At 44.0% G+C, this 26,951-nt stretch overlaps 1 protein-coding gene across 1 annotated transcript; it reads right to left on the bottom strand.

Moving 5' to 3' along the window:
• Positions 1–21,773: 21,773 nt before the first annotated feature.
• Positions 21,774–26,585, bottom strand: LOC100993784 (cystatin-SN). The gene is made up of 3 exons (XM_003829363.4): positions 24,851–26,585; positions 23,226–23,339; positions 21,774–22,107 (listed from the first exon to the last, which is right to left on the bottom strand). The coding sequence occupies exons 1-3, from the start codon at positions 25,169–25,171 to the stop codon at positions 22,024–22,026; spliced, it is 519 nt and encodes a 172-aa protein (XP_003829411.2). The 5' UTR covers positions 25,172–26,585; the 3' UTR covers positions 21,774–22,023.
• Positions 26,586–26,951: the final 366 nt, after the last annotated feature.

A 26,951-nucleotide genomic window follows, 5' to 3' on the forward strand; every position in this document is an offset into this window, starting at 1 on the left:
GCCCTCCAGCTTTTGCCCATCATATAGCTTGGCCTTTAGAGAAGCTGGACTTCCTTGATGTTGTCAGACACATCCTGTCCAAGCTTATATGAATTTGCCCTTCTGGAAAGTGCACCTGTAGCTCCCCACCCACCCTAGATCTTTGCCTCTTCAAATATAGCATGCTTCCCAAGTTCAGGTCTACACAAACCTTTTCTATAAATCCTTCTCTGATCCATGTAACCAGGTGTGAACCTTTTGATTTTGGTCTCCTACAGCACTTTTATGTTGACTATAGGCATTTATCCTCCTCCTCTCATGGTCTTTCTTACTCGTGTGTGTATTTCTGTCCCCCACTAGTCCATGAGGTCCTGGAGAGCAAGGACTGAGTCTCCTTCCCCATGTGATGTGCCTTTCAGAGATCACTGAGAGAATCACAAACCAAAACTAGCTAATAATAATGTCACCTTACAATGAACATAATTCAATAATTTATTATAGCATCACATAACTGCTTAGTAGTTACTATTACTGTCTCCATTTTACAGATGAAGAAATTGAACCACAGAGAGGCAAGTATTACAAAGTCGCACAGCTTATAAGTGGAAGAACCAGGCTTTTAACCCATGCAGTCTGGTTGCATGCTTTTGGCATGAGGTTAGATGTCACAGCAGTCCCCAGTCCTCAACACCTTTGGATACTTGGCAAATTCCATGGTGGGCCCAGTTTGATAGCCTTTGACCTGGAGCTCAGTGTTTGAAACCCCTGAAACTCCAGGGTCATCTCTCCTCATATGCAACTTGACACTTATTCACGCCCATATGTCTTGGCCCAGACTCCCTGTTTGGAATTCCCTTCCCCTATGTCACCTCATTGATTCCTCTTCAACTTTTGTGATTCCACAGAAATTACATTCTCCATAAAGATGACTGTCAAGATTGGGCTACCCAGAGGGAGACCTTGTAACCAGAATTCAATTTCCTGTAGCTTATCTGGAAGGCAGTCCCAGGGTACACTCCTAGGACAGTGAGGAAATGAAATAGGGATGAGAAGATGGTCAATACTATCAGTGTGAGCTGTCAGGCTACTGCTATGCAGCTCATTTCTGCTGGGAACTTCTGGGAGATTGTGTTTAACATGTCAGCTGGTGTCAGTCCTTGGAGAATGTGCCAGGGAATTAGTTATCTTGCACTTACTCGGGCTATTTGTACAGGTGAATGGGTACAGATGCTGGCAATTGGAAGTTGGGCTGGTAGGTGCTCAAGTAGAGAGGACCTAGGAATGTGGGCAGCTTGTCCTCCTCTCCCAGCCTCTGTGGGTTTGGTTCCCTTCTCTGTGCTCTCCAGTGCCCTGTTCTCTCCTCTGATTTCCACTTCCCTGTCTAGCAGACCTGACATTCATTGAGGGTGGATGACTCGGATCTTCCTGCTTGATATCTCCAGCACCCAATCGAGCGTCTACCACACATCACATGCTCAATAATACAGGAGGAGGACACAATTAGGCCCATTTTATGACAAGCCTGAAAATTTTCTATAAATCTTTGTTTAACAACTTTAATTTATGGACAAATATTCTTGAATAATTAAAAGAGAAACATTTTATAAAAGTTGCAGGAACAAAAAGCAAATAGCTTTATGTCATTTAAAAAAAATCACACAGAAAAGTTAAAATGTCTATAAAGGAAATGAGAGATAAGGAAAATTGTAATCATTAGCTTGGAGGCCCAAAAGTAAAATAAGGTAAAGGTGAAAATGAATCACAGGTGCCATGAAGCTCATTCCCTTCCATGAAACAAGAAATTGGGTAAGAGAGGCAACCGGAAGCCACGTACCAGCACCCAGACCGTTCCAAGTGGGTTCAGGGCAAAATTATCTTGGCACCTTGGTGAACTTGGTGGGTGAAAACACAAATGATCATCAAGGTACTCTGCCTAGGTGATGCTTGACTGCCCAAAGATGGGTAAAATATTTTCTGTGTACTTTAAGGCATTTTCAGGATACTGTATACATATATATATATATATATATATATATATATACTTTTTTTTTTTGAGATGGAGTCTCACTGTGTCACCCAGGCAGCAGTGCAGTGGCTCAATCTTAGCTAAATACAACCTCTGCCTCCTATATTCAAGGAATTCTCCTGCCTCAGCCTCCCAAGTAGCTGGGACCGAGGGTATGCGCTACCATGCCCAGCTAATTTTTGTATTTTTAGTAAAGACAGGGTTTCACTATGTTGGCCAGGCTGCGAACTCCTAACATCAAGTGATCCACCCGCCTTGGCCTCCCAAAGTGCTGGGATTATAGGCATGAGCCATCCCCCCTGTGAGGTGACTGTATTTTATTATACTTCTATTATTTGGTTTCAGGTCCACTGTGTCCAAAATGTCTGGGGAAGTGGAGGTGGTGAGCAGGGAGAAACTGGGATCTGAGCTGTGCTATTGCTTGCCTGGTATCCTGGTGCTGTGGGCAGAAGCACAGACATCTGCCTGGTGTGATTGAGTGGGTATTTGTGATAGTCTTTAGGGCTGTCCTTTGAGTGCTTCTGTTTCTTATGTGTACAAGACAGGATTGTCCTTCCCCTTCCTTTGAGTTTGTTGTAGTCATGACCTGCTTTGGTCAATATAATAGATGAATAAGTGACATCTGTTACTTCCAGTTGCACTTGGGGAAAGCTGGTGCTTATTGCCTTGGCCCCTGGGTGTCTTCTCCATCATTTTGGGATCTAGAGTGAGCACAACATCGTTCAGCACCCCCAACACACATGCAGTGCATCTATACAAATAGCAGTCACAATAATGGAATGGTATGTTGCTGTCTTAAGTCCCTCATACTTTTTTTGTTACCACAGCATAACCCAGCTCATCCTGACTGATGCCACCATTTCCAGATAAGAGAAATGCGACTGAGAAAGATTAAGATATTTTCTTAAGATTGGACATTGTGTTCCTACTCATTGTGCTTGTGTTATAGGTATGTGTTCTGGTTTTGACAATTAAGATATAGACAAAATGAGGGCAGAAACATTTGATTATTTACTCAGAGCAGGAGAGGGAGAAAGAGAATTAATGTGAAAGGAAGAAGATATGTAAGGAGGAAAAATAATAAACTAGGAACCAAGCACATGCAATCTTTATAATTTCTTAGAGTTTTCTTCTCTTTTGAAAGTCTGTTTTATTTTAAAAAAGGAAGGAGGATCTTCCATTAATTTTATAGGACATCTCATGCTTTTTGTAAAACAGAGTTTTATTCATTTTCCACTAAATACAAATATTTATTGCCCATCTACTATACACTATACATTCACCTTTGTTCTGCATATTTCTCCTCTTTTTAAAAGGTATAATTTGTCAACATTCAGTTCATAGATTTATAGCCAAATGTTTTCTGTATACCTATTGGTTTCACTTTGATCTCCTATATCCAGAAAAAGAAAATAATCAAGAAAAGACTTTAATAACTAATTATAAGATAAACATTAAGGCTTCTGTGTACACTATACAGTTTGTTTTGAAATTATTTTTGTACTCATTCATTCATTTCTCTTAATTTTTTTTCCAGTTGAAAGAGAGTTTATTTAAGCACAGAGATCAAGCAAGAGTGGAGCACAGGACACACTTTCAGGTTGCCTTGGGGACTGCTCTGTAGAACAAAAAATCAAACTCAAGATTTTAAGGAAAAAAAGTACAAGTGAAGAGAAGGCATGATTACCAAAGTTGTTGATCTAATTCTCATTGATTTACAGAAATAACAGTGGCTAATGATCAGCTATACATTGTTGAATTATAGGATGTATGGCATTTAAAAATGTATTTATTTAAAACTAATTTTTTTTTAGATTTTTGATGGATTTAGGGGTACAGGTGCAGTTGTGTTACATGTATATATTTTGTAGAGATGAAATCTGGGCTTTTACGTACAACTACCCAAAAAAGATACATTGTACCCAATAGGCAGCATTTCACTTTCACCCTCATTCTATCCTCCCACTGTTTGGAGCCTCCAATGTCTATCATTCCACTCAGTAAGTCCATGTCCATGGTTTAGCACCCATGTATAATTGGGAACATGCAGTTCTTGATTTTCTGTTTCTAAGTCATTTCACTAAGGGTAATGGCCTCCAGTTCCACACACATGCTGCAAAAGTCATAATTTCATCCACTTTTATGGCTGAATAGTATTCCATGGTATATATCTACCAGATTGTTTTATTCAATGATGTGTTGATGGACACTTAGGTTGATTTTGCAATTTTGCTATTCTGAATTGTGCTACAATAAACATACAAATGCAGAAGGCTTTTTTATATAATGATTTCTTTCTTTTTGGGGAGTACATCTGCAGTAGTGGAATTGCTGGATTGAAGGGTAGTTCTATTTTTAGTTTTCTATAAATTATCATACTGTTTTCCATAGACGTCATACTAATTACACACCAACCAATACATATTTTCCAACATCTTGCTTTTTGACCTTTTTTGAGACAGGGTCTCCCTCTGTTGCCCAGGCTGAAGTGCAGTGGCATGATCATAGGTCACTGCAGCCCCAACCTCTTGGGCTCAATGCATCCTCCTGGCTCTGCCTCCTGAGTAGTAAGGACTACAGGCCCATACCACCACACCTGGATATATTTTTTCTTGTTTGTCGAGACAAGGTCTCACTATGTTGCCCAGGCTTGTCTTGAATGCCTGGACTCAAGTGATTCACCCACCTCAGCCTCTCAAAATACTGTGATGACAAGCATGAACCACTGCACTTGGCCATTTTTTGACTGTTTAATAACAGCCATTGTGACTAGTATAAGATGGTATGGCATTGCGGCTTTAATTTTCATTTCTCTGATATTTAATTATGTTAAGTATTTTCATATGTTTGCCGTTTATATGTCGTTTATTTAAAAATGTCTGTTCATACCCTGTGGCCACTTTTTAATGGGGTTATTCTTGTTTTTCTTGTTGAGTTGTTTAAGTTCCTTGCAGAGCCTGGATATTAGCTCTTTGTCAGATACACTGTTGGCAAATCTTTTCGCCCATTCTGCAGGTTGTTTGTTTACTGAGAATTATTTCTTTTGATGTGCAGAAGCTTTTTAGTTTTATTAAATCCCATTTCTCTGTTTTGGTTTTTGTCCTATTTTATTTTGAGGACTTCATGATAAATTCTTTGCCTAGACCAATATTTAGAAGAGTTTTTCCTAAGTTGTCTTCTAAGATTTTTTTTAGTTTCAGTTCTTACATTTAAGTCTTTAATCTGCCTTGAGTTAATTTTTGTATGTGATGGAAGGTAAGAGGCCAATTTCATGAATCTACATATGGCTCAGCAATTATCCCAGCACCATTTATTGAATAGAATGTGATTTCTCTTTATAAAATTTTGTCAACTTTCTCAGAGATCAGTTGGTTGTAGCTATGTGGCTTTATTTTTCCGTATGTGTCTCTTTCTATAACATGACCATGCTGTTTTGGTTACTACAGTCATACAATATAATGTGATCTGTCCAATTTTATTCTCTTTGCTTAGCATTACTTTGGGTATTCAGGATCTTTTTTGGTTCCATGTGAATTTTACGATATTTTTCTGATTCTATGAAGAATGACATTGGTAGTTTGATAGTAATTTAATTGAACATGTAGATAGCTTGGGCAGTATGGTCATTTTAATGATATTGATTCCCCCAGTCTATAAGCATGGGATTTTTAAAATATATTTTTGCCATCTATTATTTCTTTCTTTAGTGTTTCATAGTTCTCTTTGTAGAGATCTTTCACTGCTTGATTAAGTGTATTTCAAGGTATTTTATTACTTTTTGTAACTATTATGAATTGGATTGAGTTCTTGATTTGGTTCTCAGCTTGGACATTATTGTTATATAGAAATGCTACTGATTTTTGTACATTAATTTTGTATCCTGAAACTTTCATGAATAAATTTATCAAATCGAGGAGTCTTTTGGGGGAATCTTTAGGGTTTTCTAGGTATAAGATCATATAAAAAATATGAGAATTTGACTTCCTCTTTTAGAACTTTGATGTACTTTATTTCTTTCTTCTGCCTGATTGCTTTAGCTAGAACTTCCAGTAGTACGTTGAATAGGAGTCCTCGTAGTGGATATCCTTGCCTTGTTGTTATTCTTAGGGAAAATGCTTTCAACTTTTCTTCATTCAGAATGATGTTGGCTTTGGGTTTGTCATATATGGCATTTATCGTTTTGAGGTATGCTCCTTGTATGCCTAATTGGTAAGGGTCTTTATTATGAAGAGATGCTGGATTTTGTTGAATGCTTTTTCTGAATCTTTTGATATGATCACATGTTTTTTGTTTTTAATTCTGTTTATATGGTGAATCCTATTTTTTGATTTGTGTATGTTGAATCAATCTTGCATCTCTGGAATAAAACCCACTCAATCTTGGTGTATTATGTCTTTGATATGCTGTTAGATTTTGTGTGGTAGCATTTTGTTGAGGATTTTTGCTTCTATGTTTATTAGAGATATTGGTTTGTAGTTTTTTGTTGTTGTTTTTGGTTGTGTTCTTGTCTATCTTTGGTATCATTGCAATGCTGACTGCATAGAATAAATTAGAGAAGATTCCCTTTTTGGAACAGTTTCAGTAAGATTGGCAGCAGTTCTGTCTGGTACATCTGATAGTATCTGGGTTTGAACTCATCTGGTCCTAGGCTTTTTTGTTGTTGGGTTTTTTTTTTTCTTACTAATTCAATTTGATTACTTATTATTGGTCGGTTCAAAATTTCTATTTTTCCTGGTTGAACCTTAGGGGTTGTATATTTCCAGAAATCCATCTATTTCTTCTAGGTTTTCTCATTTGATCACATAGAGTTGCTCAGAGTAGTCTTTGATAATCTTCTGTATTTCTGTTGTTATCAGTTGTAATGACACCTTTATCACTTCTGCTTGTACTTGTTTGAATCTCCTCTCTTTGTCTGTTGGTTAATCTAGCTAGTGGTCTATTGATTTTGTTGATCTTTTCAAACAACCAACTTCATTTCATTGATTCTTTTTTTTTTTTTCTTGGTCTCAATTTCATTTAGTCCTTTTCTGATTTTTATTCTTTTTTTCTTTTTTACTAGCCTTGGGTGTGGTTTGTTTTTTTTTCCTCAAGTTTCGTGAGGTATAACCTTAAGTTGCTTATTTGAGATCTTTCTATCTTTTTCATGTAGGCAGTGAATGTTATAAACTTCCCTCTTAGCACTGATTTTGTTGTTTTTAGGATATTTTTTGCAAGCTATATCTTTATTTTTATTCATTTACAATTTTTTTGATGTGGGTCTTAATTTCATCATTGATCCAACAGTCGTTCAGAAGCAGATCATTTAATTTTCATGTATTTGTATAGTTTTGAGTATTCCTCTTAGTGTTGATCTGTATTTTTATTTCACTGTTGTTTTTAGAAGGTACTTGATATGATTTCAATTTTTTTACATTTATTGAGATTTTCCTTGTGGCCTAGCATGTGATAAATTTTTGAGAATGTTTCATTCATACATGAGAAGACTGTGTATTCTGAGGTTGTAGGGTAGAATATTTTGTAATTATCTGTTAGGTCCATTTGCTCTAGAGTTCAACTTTAATCCAGAATTTTTTGTTGTTGTTGATTTTCTGCCTCAATGAACTGTCTAGTTCTGTCAGTGGGATATTGAAGTCCCATACAAATACTGTATTGGTAGCTATCTTTTTTTTTGGTGTAGTAGTATTTGTTTTATGAATCTAGGTGTTCTAATGTTTGGTGCCCATGTATTTGGAATTGTTAGATCTTCTCAAATAAATTTCTTTATCATTATATAATTACCTTCTTTGTCTCATTTATAGATTTTTCTATATTTTTTTTACTTTTTTCTTCTCTCTCTGGAATATCTATGACTCTTATTTTTACATGCTTTTTATATGGTCGCATATTTCTTGAAATCTTTAATCATTAAATTTTTTGTCCTTTATTTTTGTCTGGCTGGATTAGTTTGAAAGACCTACTTTCCATCTCTGAAATAATTTCTTCCACTTTGGTCAAGCCTACTGTTGATGCTTTTACCTGGATTTTAAAATTTCATCAATACAGTTTTTATTTTTAGTAGTTGTATAGGTTATTAAAAATCTATCTCTTTTTTCATGTCTTGAATTGTATTTCTGATTTATGTTACTTTTCAACTATCTCTTGGATTATTTTGTGCTTTCTAAAAATCAGTATTTTAAATTCTTTATCTAGCATTTCAAAAAAAATTATTTTCATGAAGACCCATTTCTGGAGAGTTAGTGTGGTCCTTTTGAAGTATTGTTACTCTCTGCTTTTCCATACTTTTGAATTTTTTTTTTTGCTGATTCCTTCTCATCTGCAAAAGCTATCACTGCTTCCAATTCTTAAATTTACTTTCATTTAGAAGGGATGTTTTTGTTTTTTTTCTTTTCTCCCTTGAGAATGTGTATAATGTCTGCTGTGTAGGGTTCAACTTTGGTTCTGGGCTTTCATTGTCAAAGGTTCTGTGTATGTTCCTTGGTTATAGATAGTCTTTGTATGGTGGATTTCTCAGATGTTGGTTGTAGTAGTGGTGTAGGGATGAATGAGTGGGTTCACTGTCTCCTACAAGTCCAGTATGGTTGAGGTCTCAGGAAGCTTATCTCATTCTCCAGTGCAATGCATTTCTGTCAGCAGATTTTCTATTAGATTGTGTCATTTATTTTCCAAGCCAGTGTGTGGTGCTTATGGATAAGAACCAGCTAAGGCTGATGCAGATGGGGCATATACTTGATCTTTGTTTATCGCGAGATGCTTTCTGTTGCCTCAGGCAATGGGCTATGTTGTGGAATGCACAGTGGTGTGAGCTCCCTGTACAGTCCTGGACTGAGGGAACAAGCTAGTTGGGGCCAGAGAATGCAGACATGCCTACATGTCTGCCAGTGGTAAGGGCAAGCACTAGCTCTGAGGGCAGATAAAGAGGCAGCTGCAAAACATCCAGAGATGTGCCTGGGTATGGAGGGGATAACCCTCTGCTGCCCAAAGTTCTCTGCCTGGAAAGGGAGTGGTAACCTACCCTCCTAATCTTGAAAAGTGAGTACTCCACATGGCTGAAGATATGTCCAGGCATGGAGCATAGTGGGTGCTGCTGATTCAAGACCTATGCACCTGAAGGGAGGGGTGGCTGAGGCTCCTAATCCAGGTGAGAAGGTTCTCCAAATGCCTGGGAATGTGCCCAGCATGGAGTGGAGAGGGTGCTGCTGCAGAAAGATCTCTGCGTGAGAAGGGAGGGGCAGCTCAGATTCCTATTCTGGGTAAGTGGGTCCTCAACATGCCTGGAAGTATCCCTGAGCATGACAGAGAGGGCACTGCTGTACCAAGATTTCTGCACAGGATAAGAGAAGTGACTCAGGGTTCCAGTCCAGTAGAGCAGGTGTGCTGAATGCTTGGGACGATACCTTAGAGTGGAGTAGAAAAGTACAGATGCACTAAGATCTCTGCATTAGAAGAGAAAGGCAACTTATGCTCCTAATCCAGGTGAGGGGGTGTACTGAATTCTTGAAATTATGCCTGGTTGTGGAGTGAAGAGGGTGCTTCTGCACCAAGATGTCTGCACGGGAATGGAGGGGTGACCCAGGATCTTAATCTAGGTGAGCAGATGGGCCAAATGCCTGGAAATATGCCCCTCAGTGAGGAACAAAAAAATTTGCTTCAGAGCAGTGAAATGGCTGTTGCAACAAGGTCCTTGCAGGAAAGGCTGCTAGGCCCTTATTTCAGGAAGTGGAAGTGTTGAATGCTGGGAAATATGCCCAGGCTTGGACCTGAGGGGGTTTGTTGCTTTGCCAAGTTATTTGCAAGTTAAGGGAGCTGTGGCCCACACTCCTGATTCAGACCAGCAGCTCTGTCTTTGAGTATGCTCTGTGGGCCCATGAGAAGAATGTATGTTCTGTGGTTGATGTGAGAGGTGAAGACAGCTAGGCTTCTGGGTCAGGTGGGGACTTGGAGAACTCTTCTATCTAGCTAAAGGATTGTCAATGCACCAATCAATGCTCTGTGTCTAGCTGAAGGTTTGTAAATGCACCAGTCAGCACTCTGTAAAAACAGACCAACCAGCACTCTGTAAAATAGGCCAATCAGCAGGATGTGGGTGGGGCCAAATAAGGGAATAAAAGCTGGCCACCTGAGCCAGCAGCTGCTACCTGCTTGGGCTGCCTTGCATGCTGTGGAAGCTTTGTTCTTTCGCTCTTCACAATAAATCTTGCTGCTGCTCACTCTTTTGGTCTGCACTACCTTTATGAGCTGTAATCCTCACCATGAAGGTCTACAGTTTCACTCCTGAAGTCAGTGAGACCATGAACCCACCAGGAGGAATGAACAACTCCAGACGCTCCACCTTTAAGAGCTGTAACACTCACTGTGAAGGTCTGCGGCTTCACTTCTGAAGTCAGCAAGACCACAAACCCAGCAGAAGGAAGAAACTCCAGACACATCTGAGCTTCAGAAGGAACAACTCTGGACACACCATCTTTAAGAACTGTTAACACTCACCACGAGGGTCCATGGCTTCATTCTTGAAGTCAGCAAGACCAAGAACCCACCAGAAAGAACCAATTCTGGACACATTTTGGTGACCACAAAGGCACTATCATCTATCACCAAGCAGTGAGTACCATCGGACCCCTTTTGCTATTTATTCTGTCCTATTTTTCCTTAGAATTTGGGTGCTAAATACTGGGCACCTGTCGGCCTGTTAAAAGTGACTAGCGCAGCTGCCGGACTAAAGACATGGGTATCAGGCTTTCTGGGAAAGGGCTCTCTAACAACCCCCAACTCTTTGAAATTGGGAGCGTTGGTTTGCCTGGAACCAGCTTCCACTTTTCCTGTACTTCTGGGCTGAGCTGGAGGTCAACAGAGAGGAAAGCCATTCAGCTCTCAGGGTCAACAAGTTGGTTGACCCTGCGGCCATGAGCGGAACTCTCAAAGTCATGTCGCCCAAGCAAGACTCGCCCATCTATCCTATCTATCCTATCTCTCCTGACCCTTCCTTCCTGGGTTCTAATGCTTGTCAGACAAACTTCCTCTCACCTCTCTTCTCTGAGGCTAGTCCCACTTCTAAAAACTACTCCCTGTCTCTGGTGCTTTTCTAGTTTCTCCTGTAAGAGTGATTTCTAGTATAAACTTCAGGACTCTGTTACCTTCTTTAGGCTCCCTGGCTCAACAATCAGAAAGACAAAATTTTTGCCGAAAGCCCCATCACAGGGGGGACTATCTGGAATTTTAGGATCCCTCCTCAGACAAGCAGGCCTAGAGAAGCTATTCTGGAAGCTAGGATATGGGGAGCTTCAGAAATGATATCCTTCCTATTCATATAAGTGAGGACAAAAAGGCATCACTCTTCCACCTCTGATGATCCCTCCCCTCCCTCAGGCTATGGCCCTCCGCTTCATTTTTCAGGCATAACATCTTTATAGGACAGAGTTAAAGTCCCAATACTAACATGAGAATGCTTAGGACTAACAAGTTTTCAAGAATGCATTGGTAAGGGCCACTAAATCCAATTTTTCTCAGTCTTCTTTGTGGTCTAGGAGGACAGGCAAGGGTGCAGGTTTTTAAGAATGCATTGGTAAGGGCCACTAAATCTGACCTTCCTCAGTCCTCCTTGTGGAAGGAAACTAATGTTTGTGTTGCTGCACTGGTGAGTGCAACTATTCCAATCAGCAGGGTCCAGGGACTGTTGTGTGTTCTTGGGCAAGAGTTGTTTCTGCTGCTGCATCGGTGAGTGCAACTATTCCAATCAGCAGGTATCAAGGACCATTGTGGGTTCTTGGGCAGGGGAAGAAACAAGCAAACCAAAACCATGGGCAGTTTTGTCTTTCATATGGGAAAAACTCAGGCATCGACAGGCTCACCCTTGAAATGCATCCTAAGCCATTGGGACCAATTTGACCCACAAACCCTGAAAAAGAGGTGGCTCATTTTTTTCTGCAGTACGGCTTGGTCCCAATATTCTCTCTCTGAAGGGGGAAAATGGCCATCTGATGGAAGTATAAATTACAATACTATCCTGCAGCTTGACCTTTTCTGTAAGAGAGAAGACAAATGGAGTGAAATACCTTATATACAAGCTTTCTTTACATTGAAGGAGAATACACAACTATGCAAAGCTTGCAACTTACATCTCACAGGATGACCTTTCAGCTTACCCCCATATCCTAGCCTCCCTATAGCTCCCCTTCCTATTGATAATAGGCATCCTCTAGTCTCCCCCACCCAGAAGAAAATAGGCAAACAAATCTCCAAAGGGCCACAAAAACTCCTGGGCTATCAGTTATGTCCTCTTCAAGCTGTAGGGGGAAGGGAATTTTTCCCAACCCAGGTAGATGTCCCTTTCTCCCTCTCTGATTTAAAGCAGATCAAGACAGACCTGGGGGAAGTTTTCAGATGATCCTGATAGGTACATAGATGTCCTACAGGGCCTAAGGCAAACCTTCAATCTCACTTGGAGAGATGTCATGCTATTATTAGATCAAGTCCTGGCCTTTAATGAAAAGAATGCAGCTTTAGCTGCAGCCCAAGAGTTTGGAGATACCTGGTATCTTACTCAAGTTAATGATAGAATGACAGCTGAAGAAAGGGACAAATTCCCTACTGCTCAGCAAGCCATCCCCAGTATGGATCCCCACTGGGACCTCGACTCAGATCATGGGGACTGGAGTCACAAACATCTGTTAACCTGTGTTCTAGAAGGACTAAGGAGAATGAGGAAAAAGCCCATGAATTATTCAGTGATGTCCACCATGTCAGGGAAAGGAAGAAAATGCTTCTGCCTTCCTCGAGCAGCTATGGGAGGCCTTAAGAAAATATACTCCCCTGTCACCCGACTAACTAGAGGGTCAATTGATCCTAAAAGATAAGTTTATTACCCAATCAGCTGCAGATATCAGGAGAAAGCTCCAAAGTAAGCCCTGGACCCTGGACAAAATCTGGAGGCATTATTAAACCTGGCAACTTCGGTGTTCTATGATAGGGACCAAGAGGAACAGGCCCAAAACAAAAAGCTAAATCAGAGAAAGGCCACAGCCTTAGTCATGGCCCTCAGACAAACAAACCCTGGTGGTTCAGAGAGGACAGAAAATGGAGTAGGCCAATCACCTGGTAGCGCTTCTTATCAGTGTGGTTTACAAGGACACTTTAAAAAAGATTGTCGTATGAGAAACAAGCTGTCTCCTCATCCGTGTCCACTATGCCAAGGCAATCACTGGAAGGCACATTGCCCGAGAGTGCAATGGTTCTCTTGGCCAGAAGCCCCAACCAGATGATCCAACAACAAGACTGAGGGTGCCCGGGGCAAGTGCCAGCTCATGTCATCACTCTCACTGAACCCCGGGTATGTATAACCATTGAGGGCCAGGAAATTGACTTCCTCCTGGACACTGGCACAGCTTTGTCAGTGTTAATCTACTGTTCTGGACAGCTGTCCTCAAGGTCTGTTACCATCTTAGGAATCCTGGGACAGGTATTTCTCTCACTTCCTCAGTTGTAATTGGGAGACTTTGCTCTTTTCACATGTCTTTCTTGTTATGCCTGAAAGTCCCATACCCTTATTAGGGAGGGATATATTAGCCAAAGCTGCAGCTATTATTTACATGAATATGGGGAACAAGTTACCCATTTGTTGTCACCTGCTTGAGGAGGGAATCAACCCTGAAGTCTGGGCATTGGAAGAAACAAATTCAAGCTCCAGCCTTAAACCTTCCCACAAGACAAAACTTCTCTTTATACATCACAAGGAGAGCAGGAATAGCTCTTGGAGTCCTTACTGAGACTCGTGGGACAACCCCACATCAGTGGCATACTTAAGTAAGGAAATTGATGTAGTAGCAAAAGGCTGGCCTCACCATTTATGGGTAGTTGTGGTGGTGGCCATCTTAGTGTTAGAGGTTATCAAAATAATACAAGGAAAGGATCTCACTGTCTGGACTACTCATGATGTAAATGACATACTAGGTGCAAAACGAAGTTTATGGTTATCAGACAAACACCTACTTAGATACCAGGTGCTAGTCCTTGAGGGACTGGTCCTTCAAATATGTATGTGCATGGCCCTCAACCCTGCCACTTTTCTCCCAGAGGATGAGGGGCCAATCGAGCATGACTGCCAAAAAATTATAGTCCAGATTTATGCCACCTGAGATGATCTCTTAGAAGTCCCCTTAGCTAATCCTGACCTTATACTATATACGGATGGAAGTTCATTTGTGGAGAATGGGATATGAAGGGCAGGTTATGCCATAGTAACAGTACTTGAAAGTAAGCCTCTTCCCCCAGGGACCAGTGCCCAGTTAGCAGAATTAGTGGCACTTACCCAAGCCTTAGAACTAGGAAAGGGAAGAAGAATAAATGTGTATACAAATAGCAAGTATGCTTATCTAATCCTACATGCCCATGCTGCAATCTGGAAAGAAAGGGAGTTCCTAACCTCTGGGAGAACCCCCATTAAATACCACAAGAAAACCATAGAGTTATTGCACGCAGTGCAAAAACCCAAGGAGGTGGCAGTCTTACACTGCCAAACCCATCAAAAGGGGAAGGAGAGGGGAGAACAGCAGCATAAGCAGCTGGCAGAGGCAGGGAAAGACCAGCAGAAAGGAAGGAGAGAAAGAGACAGAAAGTCAGAGAGAGAGAGACAGAGAGAGGAAGAGAGAGAGAAAAAAGGAGTCAGAGAGAAAGAAAGAAAGAGACAAAGTCAAAGAGACAAAGAGAGGAAGAGAGAGGACAAAGAGGGAGTCAGAGAGAGAGAGAGAAAGAGAGACACAGAAAGTCAAAGAGAGAGAGGAAGAGACAGAAAAAGAGAGAGTCAGAAAGAGAGAGACAAAGAAATCAAAGAGAAAGAGAGATAGAAGTAATAAAGAAAAAAGTGTACCCTATTCCTTTAAAAGTTAGGGTAAAATTAAAACCTATAATTGATAAATGAAGGTTTTCTCCGTAACCCTATAACACTCCAATACCACCTTGTCATTGTAAACAAGGGTGTAGCCCGAAAGCACTGAGGCCACTGACAACCCGTAGCCTTCCTATCAAAAATCCTTAACCCAGCAGGTTTCCTAACGGGGGATCTAAATCTTAATTAATTACTGTACAAAGGTCCGACCAGATCTAGGAGGAACTCTCTTCATGACAGGAGGCTAGATGGTTCCTCCCAGGTGATTAAGGAAAAAGACACAACGGGTATTCAGTAAGTGATAAGGAAAATCATAGAAGCAGAATTAGGAAAATTGCCTAATAATTGATCTGCTCAAGGGTGCGAGCTGTTTACACTAACCCAAACCTTAAAGTACTTACAGAATCAGGAAGGAGCCATCCATACCAGTTCTAAGTTAATATGGACTGAACGAGGTCTTATTAATAGCAAAGAATAATTGAAATCCCAAACTTAAAAGGTTTTCAACAAAAGTAAAGTTTGCTAAAAGTTAACAGTGTAAGCATATATTATCCTAACTTCCAGTCTTGTGAAATCAGACCCTATTAGTACCCTATAATTGATATTATAGCTCAAGTATAACTGATATTATAGCTCAAGTACCCTATAACTGATATTAAAGCTCAAGTCCGTCAGTGCAGAGCTATACAACTAATACCCCTACTTACAGGGTTAGGAATGGCTACTGCTACAGGAACCGGAATAGCCGGTTTATTTATTTCATTATCCTACTACCACACACTCTCAAAGGATTTCTTAGACAGTTTGCAAGAAATAGCGAAATCTATCCTTACTCTACAATCCCAAATAGACTCTTTGGCAGCCATGATTCTCCAAACCACCGAGGCCTAGACCTCCTCACTGCTGAGAAAGGAGGATTCTGTACCTTCTTAGGGGAAGAGTGTTGTTTTTACACTAACCAGTCAGGGACAGTATAAGATGCCACACGACATTTACAGAAAAAGGCTTCTGAAATCAGATAACACCTTTCAAGCTCTTATACCAACCTCTGGAGTTGGGCAACATGGCTTCTCCCCTTTCTAGGTCCCCTGGCAGCCATCTTCCTATTACCTGCCTTCGGGCCCTGTATTTTTAATCTCCTTGTCAAATTAGTTTCCTCTAGGATTGAGGCCATCAAGCTTCAGATGGTCTTACATATGGAAACTCAAATGAGCTCAACTAACAACTTCTCCCAAGGATCCCTGGACTAACCCACTGGCCCTTTCACTGGCCTAAAGAGTTCACCTCTGGAGGATACTACAACTGCAGGGCCCCTTCTTTGCCCCTATCCAGCAGGAAGTAGCTAGAGTGGTCATCACTGAACTCCCAACAGCAGTTGGGGTGTCCTGTTTGAGGGGGGATTGACAGGTGAAGCCAGCTAGGCTTCTGGGTCAGGTGGGGATTTGGAGAACTTTTATGTGTACCTAAAGGATGGTAAATGCACCAATCAGTGCTCTGTGTCTAGCTAAAGGTTTGTAAAGGCACCAATCAGCACTCTGTAAAAGCAGACCAATCAGCACTCTGTAAAATGGACCAATCAGCTCTCTGTAAAATGGACCAATCAGCAGGTTGTGGGTGGGGCCAAATAAGGGAATAAAAGTTGGCCACCCAGCCAGCAGTGGCAACCCACTTGGGTCCCCTTCCACGTTGTGGAAGCTTTGTTCTTTCACTCTTCACAATAAATCTTGCTGCTGCTCAGTCTTTGGATCCACACTACCTTTATGAGCTGTAACGCTCACCACGAAGGTATGCAGCTTCATTCCTGAAGTCAGTGAGAGCACAAACCCACCAGGAGGAATGAGCAACTCCAGACACGCCACCTTAAGAGCTGTAACACTCACTGTGAAGGTCTGTGGCTTCACTTCTGAAGTCAGCAAGACCACAAACCCACCAGAAGGAAGAAACTCCAGATGTATATGAACATCTGAAGGAACAACTCTGGACACACCATCTTTAAGAACTGTAACACTCACTGCGAGGGTCCACAGCTTTATTCTTGAAGTCAGTGAGACCAAGAACCCACCAGAAGGAACCAATTCAGGATACAGACAGGTGGAGCATTCTGTAGATGTCTATGAGGTCCAATTGGACAAGTGTCAAATTTAAATCCAGAATTTCTTTGTTAGTTTTCTACCTTGATGATCTATCTAACACTGCCAGTGGGATGTTGAAGTACCCCATTATAATTCTGTGGCTAATTCTTTTTGTAGGCCTGGGCATACTTGTTTATGAATCTGGGGGCTGCAATGTTGGTTGCATATATGTTTAAGAATAATTAAATTTTCTTGTTTAATTGAACCGTTTGTCATCATGTAATGCCCTTCTTTGTCCTCTCTAAATTGCTGTTTTGGGTTTAAAGTCTGTTTCATCTGATGTAAAAATAGCAACCCTCTCCCTTTTTTATTTTCTATTTGTGTGATAGATCTCCCTCCAACCTTTTATGTTGAGACCATGGGTGTCATTATGTGTGAGATGGATCTTTTGAAGACAGCAGATGGATGGGTCTGGGTTTTTAATTACAACTTTAATCTGTGCCTTTTAAGTGGGGTATTTAGGCTGTTTATGGTCAAGGTTAATTTTTGTTTGTTTGTTTGAGACAGAGTCTCACTCTATCACCCAGGATGGAGTGCAGTGGCACAATCTCAGCTCACTGCAACCTCCACCTCCTTGGTTCAAGTGATTCTTCTGCCTCAGCCTCCCAAGTAGCTGGGATTACAGGTGTGCACCACCATGCCCAGCTAATTTTTTGTATTTTTAATAGAGACGGGGTTTCACCATGATGGCCAGACTGGTCTCGAACCCCTGACTTCATGATTCGGCCGTCTCGGCCTCCCAAAGTGCTGGGATTACAGGCTTGAGCCACTGTGCCTGGCCCAAGGTTAATATTTATATGTGAGTTTTTGATCCTATTATGAAGGTGACAACTGGTTTCCTTGCAGTATGTATTGTGTTGTTGCTATATACTGTCTCTGAGGTATATTTAACTGTATTTTTGCAACAGTAGGTATTGTTCTCTTATTTCCATGTTTAGAACTCCCTTAAGCATCTCTTAAGGCTGGTCTAGTGGTAACAAATTTTCTCAGTAACTGCTTGTCTGGAAAAGATTTTTTTTCTTCTTTGCTTATGAAGCTTAGTTGGATGGGATAGGACATTCTTGGTTGGAATCTATTGTCTTTAAGAACACTGAAAATAGGTTAGTGTCATGAAAATGTACTCACTAATATGGTATGTACAATAGCACACCATGCAGTTTGTTTTTATTTTATGTTATTTTGTTTTTAATTTTACCCAAGTGAGACCCAAGTTTTTGTATTTTTTTATAGGAATTTAATGAGATAGAATTTCTTGATTTTTCACGTTTGTAGGGTGCAGATTTGCATAGTGAAACTACCCACAGCAAGGATGTATGCCTGTGAGGTGGCACAGAACGGATGGATCAGACTTGGCCTTCAACCTCCTGTTATCCTGATGAAATTGCAAGCTCCAAACAACAGAGACACAACATTGACCAACAGTAAGATGGCTTGAAGAAATATTTCTTTCAGGACAAACTCTGTGCATTCCATGAGGTAATCAATCTAGTATATAGCTATACATTTGCACAATTTTGAAGCCCACTACAACAGTCAGAGTTTTAAAATGCTGTGTTTAGTGAGCATTGTTGATAGAGTCTTTAAGATCATCAATCTTAAGTCAAGAAAATTTAGAAAGTACTAAAATCTTAGCGCTCACATGAAAGAAAACTGGAAGCTTTTCCAAATTAGACAACAATCAGACAAATTTGCATAGTATTACCTATATGAGCTTTGAAGCAGAAAGAAAATATTATAATCCATGATTTTCACAAGTAGGATTGATTGTAGTATTTCATAATTTTGGATGATTGTATTATTTATCAGAATTTTAAAGTGATCAAACTTAGTGGAAAGACTGGTTTATCTTTCTGCTATATTTATAGAAAATTCTATTATAAAATCAATGTCATGTGATGAAGCAAATAGTTACTCAATAGTTGAGTATGAAAACATAGAAATAACTTGTTACACTGTTGAGTCAAGTAGTTAATAAAAATGCTATGTTAGCAAGTAAAAAGAACACAAATTAAGGAAGGGCAAATCTGCCCTTTCATCTGCAGGGTGGATGGATGGACTTATGAGGACAAAGCCACTGACATCATGAGCAGGAAACAATGCTTCTCTCAAGCTGCAGCTTCGAAATGTCAAACAGCCTCTTCCTTGGGTGACAACTGCTTTCTGACTCAAAGGAAGACCTTGCTCTCCAGCATCAGGGGCTGTCAGAAACTTTGCTTTTGAGTAAGAACAACATCACACTGCCTGGAGGATCTGGGTCCAACTTTACACAGAAGCACAGAGCTACAGAGAAGGGGTTTCTGGATGGAACATTCACATCTAGCTGGACTTCATGGGTTCTAAGGACAGAGGACCCGGGTCCACTTTGCAGACCAGACTTGACACTGGCTGCTTTACACTTAGGACTGCTATGTTGTGAGTCCATCACTACAGCCTCAAAAATCCCTCCCCACAGTCTTATAATAACCTCTTTGCTTTGTTTTTTTAGTCATCCCAGGTTTCTTAATGTGAATTTATTCCCTTTTTGCTACAAGCCAATAATCCTGAGTCTGTTGACTGCAAAATCAGTTTTGGTGACTGAATGCACTAGGATGTATATTAGTTTCTGGAATTTGGGATGACTGTAGCATTTTTCAGCATTTTAAAGTGAGTAATTTGTTGTGACTTATTTCCTTTTCTTAAATAAACACTAACTTTTGTGTTTAGTTTCAAATAGTTTATATTATGCTATTTTTCATGTAGATAACCCTCTGAATTATGTAAGCCTCAGACCTCACGGAACCTGGATTGCCAGTGGTCATAGTGCTGAGAATCCACCTGCCCAAGGAATGACCGCTCTGATTCCCGCTTCCCAGGCCTCCAATGGACTTATCCCTCCTTTCAGAGTGATTTGTCTATGCTGAAGGTGGAGTTTCTAACCTCAGCGGTTTTAGGCTTTAATAAGAATGTGTGACATTATTTTTGCTAAAGTAACTCTTAGAAGGGGTGCAATATTTCCAAAACATGACCCTCAGGATCCTCCTTTACTCCCAAAAACCGGGTGGCTTCCGGACAGGGCCCAGACCCTCAGCTTGATCCAGAAGATGAAGGTCCGCATGCTCACCTTAAAGCCTCCCTGCCCCCTGCTCCCCTCCTAGGGAACAGACACACAGGGAGATGGTTGAGGGAGCTCTCTACAGAGCCAGACGTCCCCCTTCACTTCCCCAGGAAGAGAGTTGTCAGAAAAGTTACTGGTTTACACAAAATTGCCTGTTCCTTGTGTCCTTGGATGGTGGTTGCTTATGTCAAGACAGACCTTTCCCCAGGTAGAGAACCATGAGGATCTCCATGCAGGGAAGACTTTGCCCCTAACCACGATTCCTGGGCACGTGCTCCTCTACTCTCAGCCCCTGTCTTCCAACAGAAGCCTGAATCAGTGTGTGCAGCCCCCACCCCCTGACACCGGGTGAGGCCCAGACTCAAATCTCCCCAGTTCATGGCCTCCTGGGTGCTGCTTCAATTTCTTCAACGTAAAACCTTGGTTACATCCCATAGGGGTGGAGAGGAAATGAAACAGGTGCTCCCCACTCTCCCTGCCAGACCATACTCCTGCTGGCTTTCTATGTGTGGCACATGGGGTGCTGGCCTCAGGGCTGTTTCAACAGTTTCCCCTTTGTCATTTTCCCCTCGGTGTTCACGGCAGCCACTCTTGGTCAACGCAGCTCTAGGCATGGAAGATAGTTGAGAGCCCTTCCCACAGGCACCTGCCCTGAGGGCTGCACCCCCTGCCCTGAAATGGCAAAGGGAAGGGCGGTGCAGGGTGGGCGGTGTCTTAGGACTGTAGCTTCTTCTTTGGAGCGCAACTACCCGCTATTCTACAGAATGGTTTTGACACTAAGGTGATGTTATTTATTAATTAAAACATCCTTTGTGAAAAAATCGAGTGTCCACTGCATGTCACTTTCATTTGTGTTTTAGCTTCTCCATCCTTGCCAAGAAGCCTGACCTGAGTGCTCGTTTTAAATTCAAGTCCAGAGAAAGGGTGGCTTGGGTGTGAACGTGTAAAACTCTTCTAGGGCACAGCTTCCTAGCGTAGGAGACAACCTCCCAGCCTGGGGCACACCCTCCCAGGATGGATGACAGCAGGCTCTGCTTTCTCTGGGTGATCTTGCCCATCTTTGGTCTAGGTGGCATTTTTCCCAGTAAGCTAAACACACACACACACACACACACACACACACACACACACACACACACTTTTGGACTTTGTTTCCATGTAGGGGCCTAAAGTCTCCTGTGGAAAGAGCTACACGTTGATTGCTGTCTATTTAGTGTCTAGGGGATTTGATGAGAGCAGCTCAGTCCCTGGAGTCTGCTCCACTCTGCAAGCACAGATGGACTCTATGGCCTGGCGAGCTCCACCGAGGCCTGGCCCCTGCCTGTGGACACAGCCAGCCCCCTCCTCGTGGTCTGACCAGCAGCTCAGACCAAAACAGCAGCCCAGCTTCTGGGGCAGCTGCCTGGGCCCCCTCCTCTCCCTGACCCCCTCACCAGGGGCTGCTGCAGCTGAAGGCCTGGGTTCCCAGTCCCTGGCTGCTCTCTCCCTGTTCTGAAGCTCAGGTCTCTGAAAGTGGCAGCAGCTCCCCTGATGGCCTTGCTGTGGCTGCGTCAGCTCCCAGGTACTCCTCTGATCTCCACACCAGCAGGACAAGGAGGCTTCATAAAAGAACTGCAGAAACCCTGCCTGCGTGCACATCCCCAGACAGCCAAGAACTCAGAGGGAGGCGATGCTACTGTTTAATTGCAGGAGGTGGGGGTGTGTGTACCATGTACCAGGGCTATGAGAAGCAAGAAGGAAGGAGGGAGGGCAGAGCCCCCTGCTGAGCAACAAAGGCCTCCTGCAGCCTTCTCTGTCTCTTGGCGCAGGCACATGGGGAGGCCTCCCGCAGGGTGGGGGCCACCAGTCCAGGGGTGGGAGCACTATAGGGGGTGGGAGTGGGTGGTGGCCGGTGCGAATGGCCTGGCACAGATTCCTAGGATTCTTGACACCTGGATTTCACCAGGGACCTTCTGTCCTCCCAGGGAACTTCGTAGATCTCAAAAGAGCACAACTGTTTCTGTGAAAGGGAAGAGAGAGGGCCAATCAGTGTGGGTTACAGTTAAAGGGGAAGATGCCCAGGCATGAGATGTCAGAGCCTGGGTGAGGAGGATGGAGGTGAGACACTGGGCCCTCACCCACCACTACTGAGTCCCAGAGTGCTGAACTAGAATGAATGGTGACTGTTCCATTGCCCCTCCCAAGGCTCCAAGTCACCAGGTGGCATTGGGCCCCCACCCCAGCCTGCAGGGTCCTGTCCCAGCACAGCCCTGTGAGGAGCAGCCTGTGCAAGGCCTCGGGAGCCCCAAGGGTGCAGGGCATGGGGAGGCGGCTCAGTTCCCCCAGCTCCTTCCACCTCCAGCACCCAGGCCAGCACTAAGAGGGGCCAGAGGGTAGAACCCAGGGCAGGGCAACTCCCCCTCAAAGAGCTGGGGCATGGTGCAAGGGCAACAAGGGGAGTGCGGCTCTTCCCTGAGTGGAGAGCTGACAAGAACCAGCAGGTCCTTGGAGAGGCTGGTGTTGGGTGAGCCGGGCAGGTCCAGGGCTTCCCAGCTAACAGGCCTCTAGGTCCCACTAATCTGATCACTGTGGCTGTGGCTGCATGCAGGTGCCTGAGGCTGGGATTAGACAGAGCCCCTTCTCCCTGCCCAGCACACAGCCCCACAGCTGCTTCTTCCTGTCCAACAGGCAACACTCCAAAGCAGGCAGAGTTGACCTTATAGTAACCATTCCCAACCTAAAGCCTTCCTAGCAAATCAAACACATCACCCTCCTCCCTCACCACCCCATCTGCACATACATGGACAACTACGTAAACTCACTTGGACCCCTCATCCCCGTGGATCTATGTACAAAGCCCCATACACCCCCCACACATCCATGCACAGGCACACATGCTCCCATCCACCTCCCTGCACACACTGGCACAGGTGTGTACACACATGCACCTTTCCACATGCACACCTACAGGCACACCCCTCCACAAGTACATGAACATGTACACATCCATGCATACAGGACTCCCCACATACCCACCTGCACACATACACACCCTCCAAATATGTGTAGGGCAGAGGCTGACACATACGCACCCCTCTGCAGTGCATGACTGGCCCGGGACCCGCATCAGGAACGTACCTTCTGCAGTTCTGGCTGTTCATGGAAGGCACAGGTGTCCAAGTTGGGCTGGGACTTGGTACATATGGTTCGGCCCACCTCTACGTCGAAGAAGTAATTCACCCCCTCCACAGTCTGCACACAGGAGAAAACAGGACAGCACCCCCATCAGTTCATGCACTCACAGGCACTTCACTGTGGCTGAGTCACTGGACTTGCTTGGGGGCTTCGTGAGCTGCCCACATGTCAACACAAGGCACACAAGCCCCCTCTTCCTGTCAGCTGGCAGGGTGCTGGGCCTCATACCCGCTCTTAAACATTGCTTTCTCTGTGCTGGGTAAAAGGATTCATTGAATTCTGCTGCCTGTGGCTCAGGGGCGAGGGAACACTGACTCTTTTCTAGGAAGTCTGTCTGATGACAAAATTTCACCTAACTTCTGAAAATCTTATTCCCTCCATTTAACGTAGATTTATTACTTCACTCAGAGTAGGAAATGAGATGCTTCACACACTCAGATATTTTGGATCAATGGGGCCGCCCAGATGCCACCATTTCAAGTGTGAGATTCAAGATACATTTCTCAAGTCAGCAGCACACCTGCGTGTCTTACAGTTGCAGATTAGAATTGAACCCTTTCCCTGCACAGGGCCTTTCCCAGACACAATGTGGCAGAGCTGTGGAGAAACCTGGGATGAGGGACTCTTTGGAACCAGGAGGAACTGCTGAGATCCCTCGAGTGTCAGTTTACCCATGTCTAAAATAGGCTTCTGGGCCTGATGGTCTGCAATGCCCTGTGCTTCACTCCAAGTTACTGTCATGCTTGAAAGGGAGATGCAGGCCAGCGGGGACCACGGCACCAGGGAGTGTATCTCGTATGCAGGGAGAGAGCCCCAGCTGACAGCTGCAAGAGGAGAAACGGGGCTGGTGGGGATTCCTTTGAATTTCCAGGAGAAGGTGGAGGAGCTCTAAAGACTGTGTCACTATTTGCTGCTGTGCCATAGGATGCAGGTCAAGCTGGGCCCAGTTGCCCTGCTGAAGCTCCCTCCCGACCTGACCCCTCCTCTGCTCTGCTGGGTGACCACTGTCCTCATCTGGCTGAGGTCTAACTCTGCATCAGCTGGTAGAGGCAGGGTCAGGCATGCTCCACCCCAGCAGGGACTCAGCGCCCTGGGCTGCAGGGGTTTGTCAGCCGGCCTGAGGGTGAAGGTCGCTAGCCATAAGGGGCTGTGCCCAGGGGCGTAACTTGGGGAAGCAGGGCTCTGCAGAACAGGGAGCCAGGTTCCTGTGTGGCCCCTGCAGAGAGGACTCAGGGAGGAGTGTGAACCTCATGGCCTGGATCTCATCCTGAGCAGCATCAAGCCCACCCAGAGTCAGCACAGTCTCCATCCACACCTGCTGGACCCTGGGAAATGCCACAGTTATGGTACAGACACAGTGGCTGCTGCAGGTTAAAGGAAGCTGAGTTTGTGCACGGCTGGGGAGCGTGCTTAGGCATGAAGGGCATCAGCGGAGAGCCAGGGAAAGCCGAATGAATCTGAGCATTAGATCATGAATGTATCAGTGTTGATTTGCTGGGAATGCTCTTGGGGGTTGGGGGACAAACCAGGCTGGGACCCAGGACCCCTGGGGTGGAGGGAGCACCTACCTGTTGCCTGGCTCTTAGTACCCGCAGCGGACGTCTGTAGTAGTCATCTTTGGTGGCCTTGTTATACTCGCTGATGGCGAAGTGAAGGGCACGCTGTACCCACTCATCATTGAGGTCTGCGTTATAGATGCCACCCGGGATTATCCTATCCTCCTCCTTGGGGCTCCAGGCCAGGGCCACAGCTAGGGTGGCCAGCAGGAGCAGTAGGGTACTCAGATGCTGGGCCATGGTCTCCTCAGAGGCAGAGCACAAAGCTGGAGCTGCAGGAGAGGAGGGTGAGAGCCTGAGGCAGGGAGCCCAGACCAGCAGGCAGCTGTGCATTTATCCTGCTTTGGCAGCCTAGCCTCACCCACCTCCATGCCCCACCCCTGACTCCTTCTCCTCTTTCTGCCCATCCCCTCTTTCTCCATCTCTCTTTTCACTCCCCCGCTACTACAAGCTCCTTTCCTGCCTAAGTTCCCCCTGCCCCTCCCAGGCCTCCTCCTCCATCTCCCCCTCCTCCCCACTCCTGTCCTTACTGCAGCCTCCCCGAGCCATGCCTCTCTTCCCCAGTGCTCCCAAGCTTGAGTCACCCAGGTCTCCACAGAGGTGACACTGGTCCTTTGACTGTGAAAGCAATGTGACTTCCTGTTTGCTCAGAAAGGGGAAAAATACAGGGCTTGGCCTCCCGGGGTCTTCAGATATCAGGGGCATCCAGGAGCACTTGGTCACAGTCTCTGAATCTCTGGAACAGGGAGGTTATTTCAGAAAGTTCCAGAAGACCCTGTCCACACCCTAATGTGGAGAATTTCTTTGCCAAATTTAAGGGAATTAACCTTTTTGGAAAAGGTCACTGGATTCTCTTTTCATAATTCATTATTCAATAAGCAAACCTATCACCAGCTACTCCCCGTGCCAGGAGGTCTAGGGCTTGAAGACGGAACCTGGATGATGAGCCATAGAGGTGACATTGCAGAGCTGCTGCCCAACAGACATGTGACACGAACTCACGAGCAATTGAAAATTTCTAGTAGATGCATTTTTAAAGATGAGAATAAATGGGTGAAAGTAATGTTTAAAATATTTATTTAACCTTATATAGCCACAATGTGATTTCAGCTAATGGGAACAATTATTAATGAGATAGTTTATGTTTTTGTTTTTGTTTTTGTTTTTTTTTGGTTTTGTAAATCTTTGAAATTCCCTGTGTATTTTTAACACTTAGACCAGAAGTAATTTTGGACTGGCCCCATTTCAAGTATCCTGTGGCACATGTGGCTGGTTCTATGGAACTGCATAGTCCATTCCTACACAATGTGTGTAGGGGATGGTAGGTTACGATCAAAAATTAGGGTCAGGGAGTTATGCTCACTCTTTTGGAAGTGAAATAGAACAGGGGCTAGAGAGAGACCACTGGACCCTGGTCAGGGTGGTCTCTATGAGACTGGAGAGGTTGAGAAGCCCCAGGCATTGGGGAACAGCCAGCGCAAAGGCCCTGAGGTGGGGTTGGGACATGCCTGCTCCAGAAAGTGGAAGCTCCTGGAGGGGATATGAGGAGGGAAGGGAACGACCTGGAGTCTCACAGTAACTGTGGGTGGGGCCCGGTGGAAGGTGCACGGAGACCCCTGTCAGGCAGTGGGGGTGTCAGGAAAGGGAGCAGCAGCCACGGGATGAATGTCGGAACCCACAGGCCTCTCTTGCTTCTCTCCTAGGCAGCCATGCTTCAGGCTCCTTTCCTCTGTGCACTGCTTGGAAGACTCACCTGATATTTTAAAAATTGCCTTAAATGAGGTAGAATTTGCATACAATAAAATGCCTAATAGTATGTGCCCAATCTGGGGTGTTTCATAAATGCATATACTTGTGTTACCACTTTGTCCAGACCTGTGACATCTGACTTGCCCCAGACAGTATCTTCCTGCCTTTCTAGCCACCCTTGTGCCCGTCCCACCTTGGCAGTCCCCATCCGGCCCCATAGACTCCTTTGTCGCCTGTCCTTGAGCTTCCCAGGAATGGAGTCCTGCAGAGCGAGCCCATGTGTGTCTTTGTCCTTTGCCCAGTGTGGCTTTCCAGCGGCCCCCGAGTTGCTTCATTGCCAAGATTGTGAGTTCTCCTTCTCCAC

Source organism: Pan paniscus, chromosome 21, assembly GCF_029289425.2.
Source record: "Pan paniscus chromosome 21, NHGRI_mPanPan1-v2.0_pri, whole genome shotgun sequence".
Classification (NCBI taxonomy): domain Eukaryota; kingdom Metazoa; phylum Chordata; class Mammalia; order Primates; family Hominidae; genus Pan; species Pan paniscus.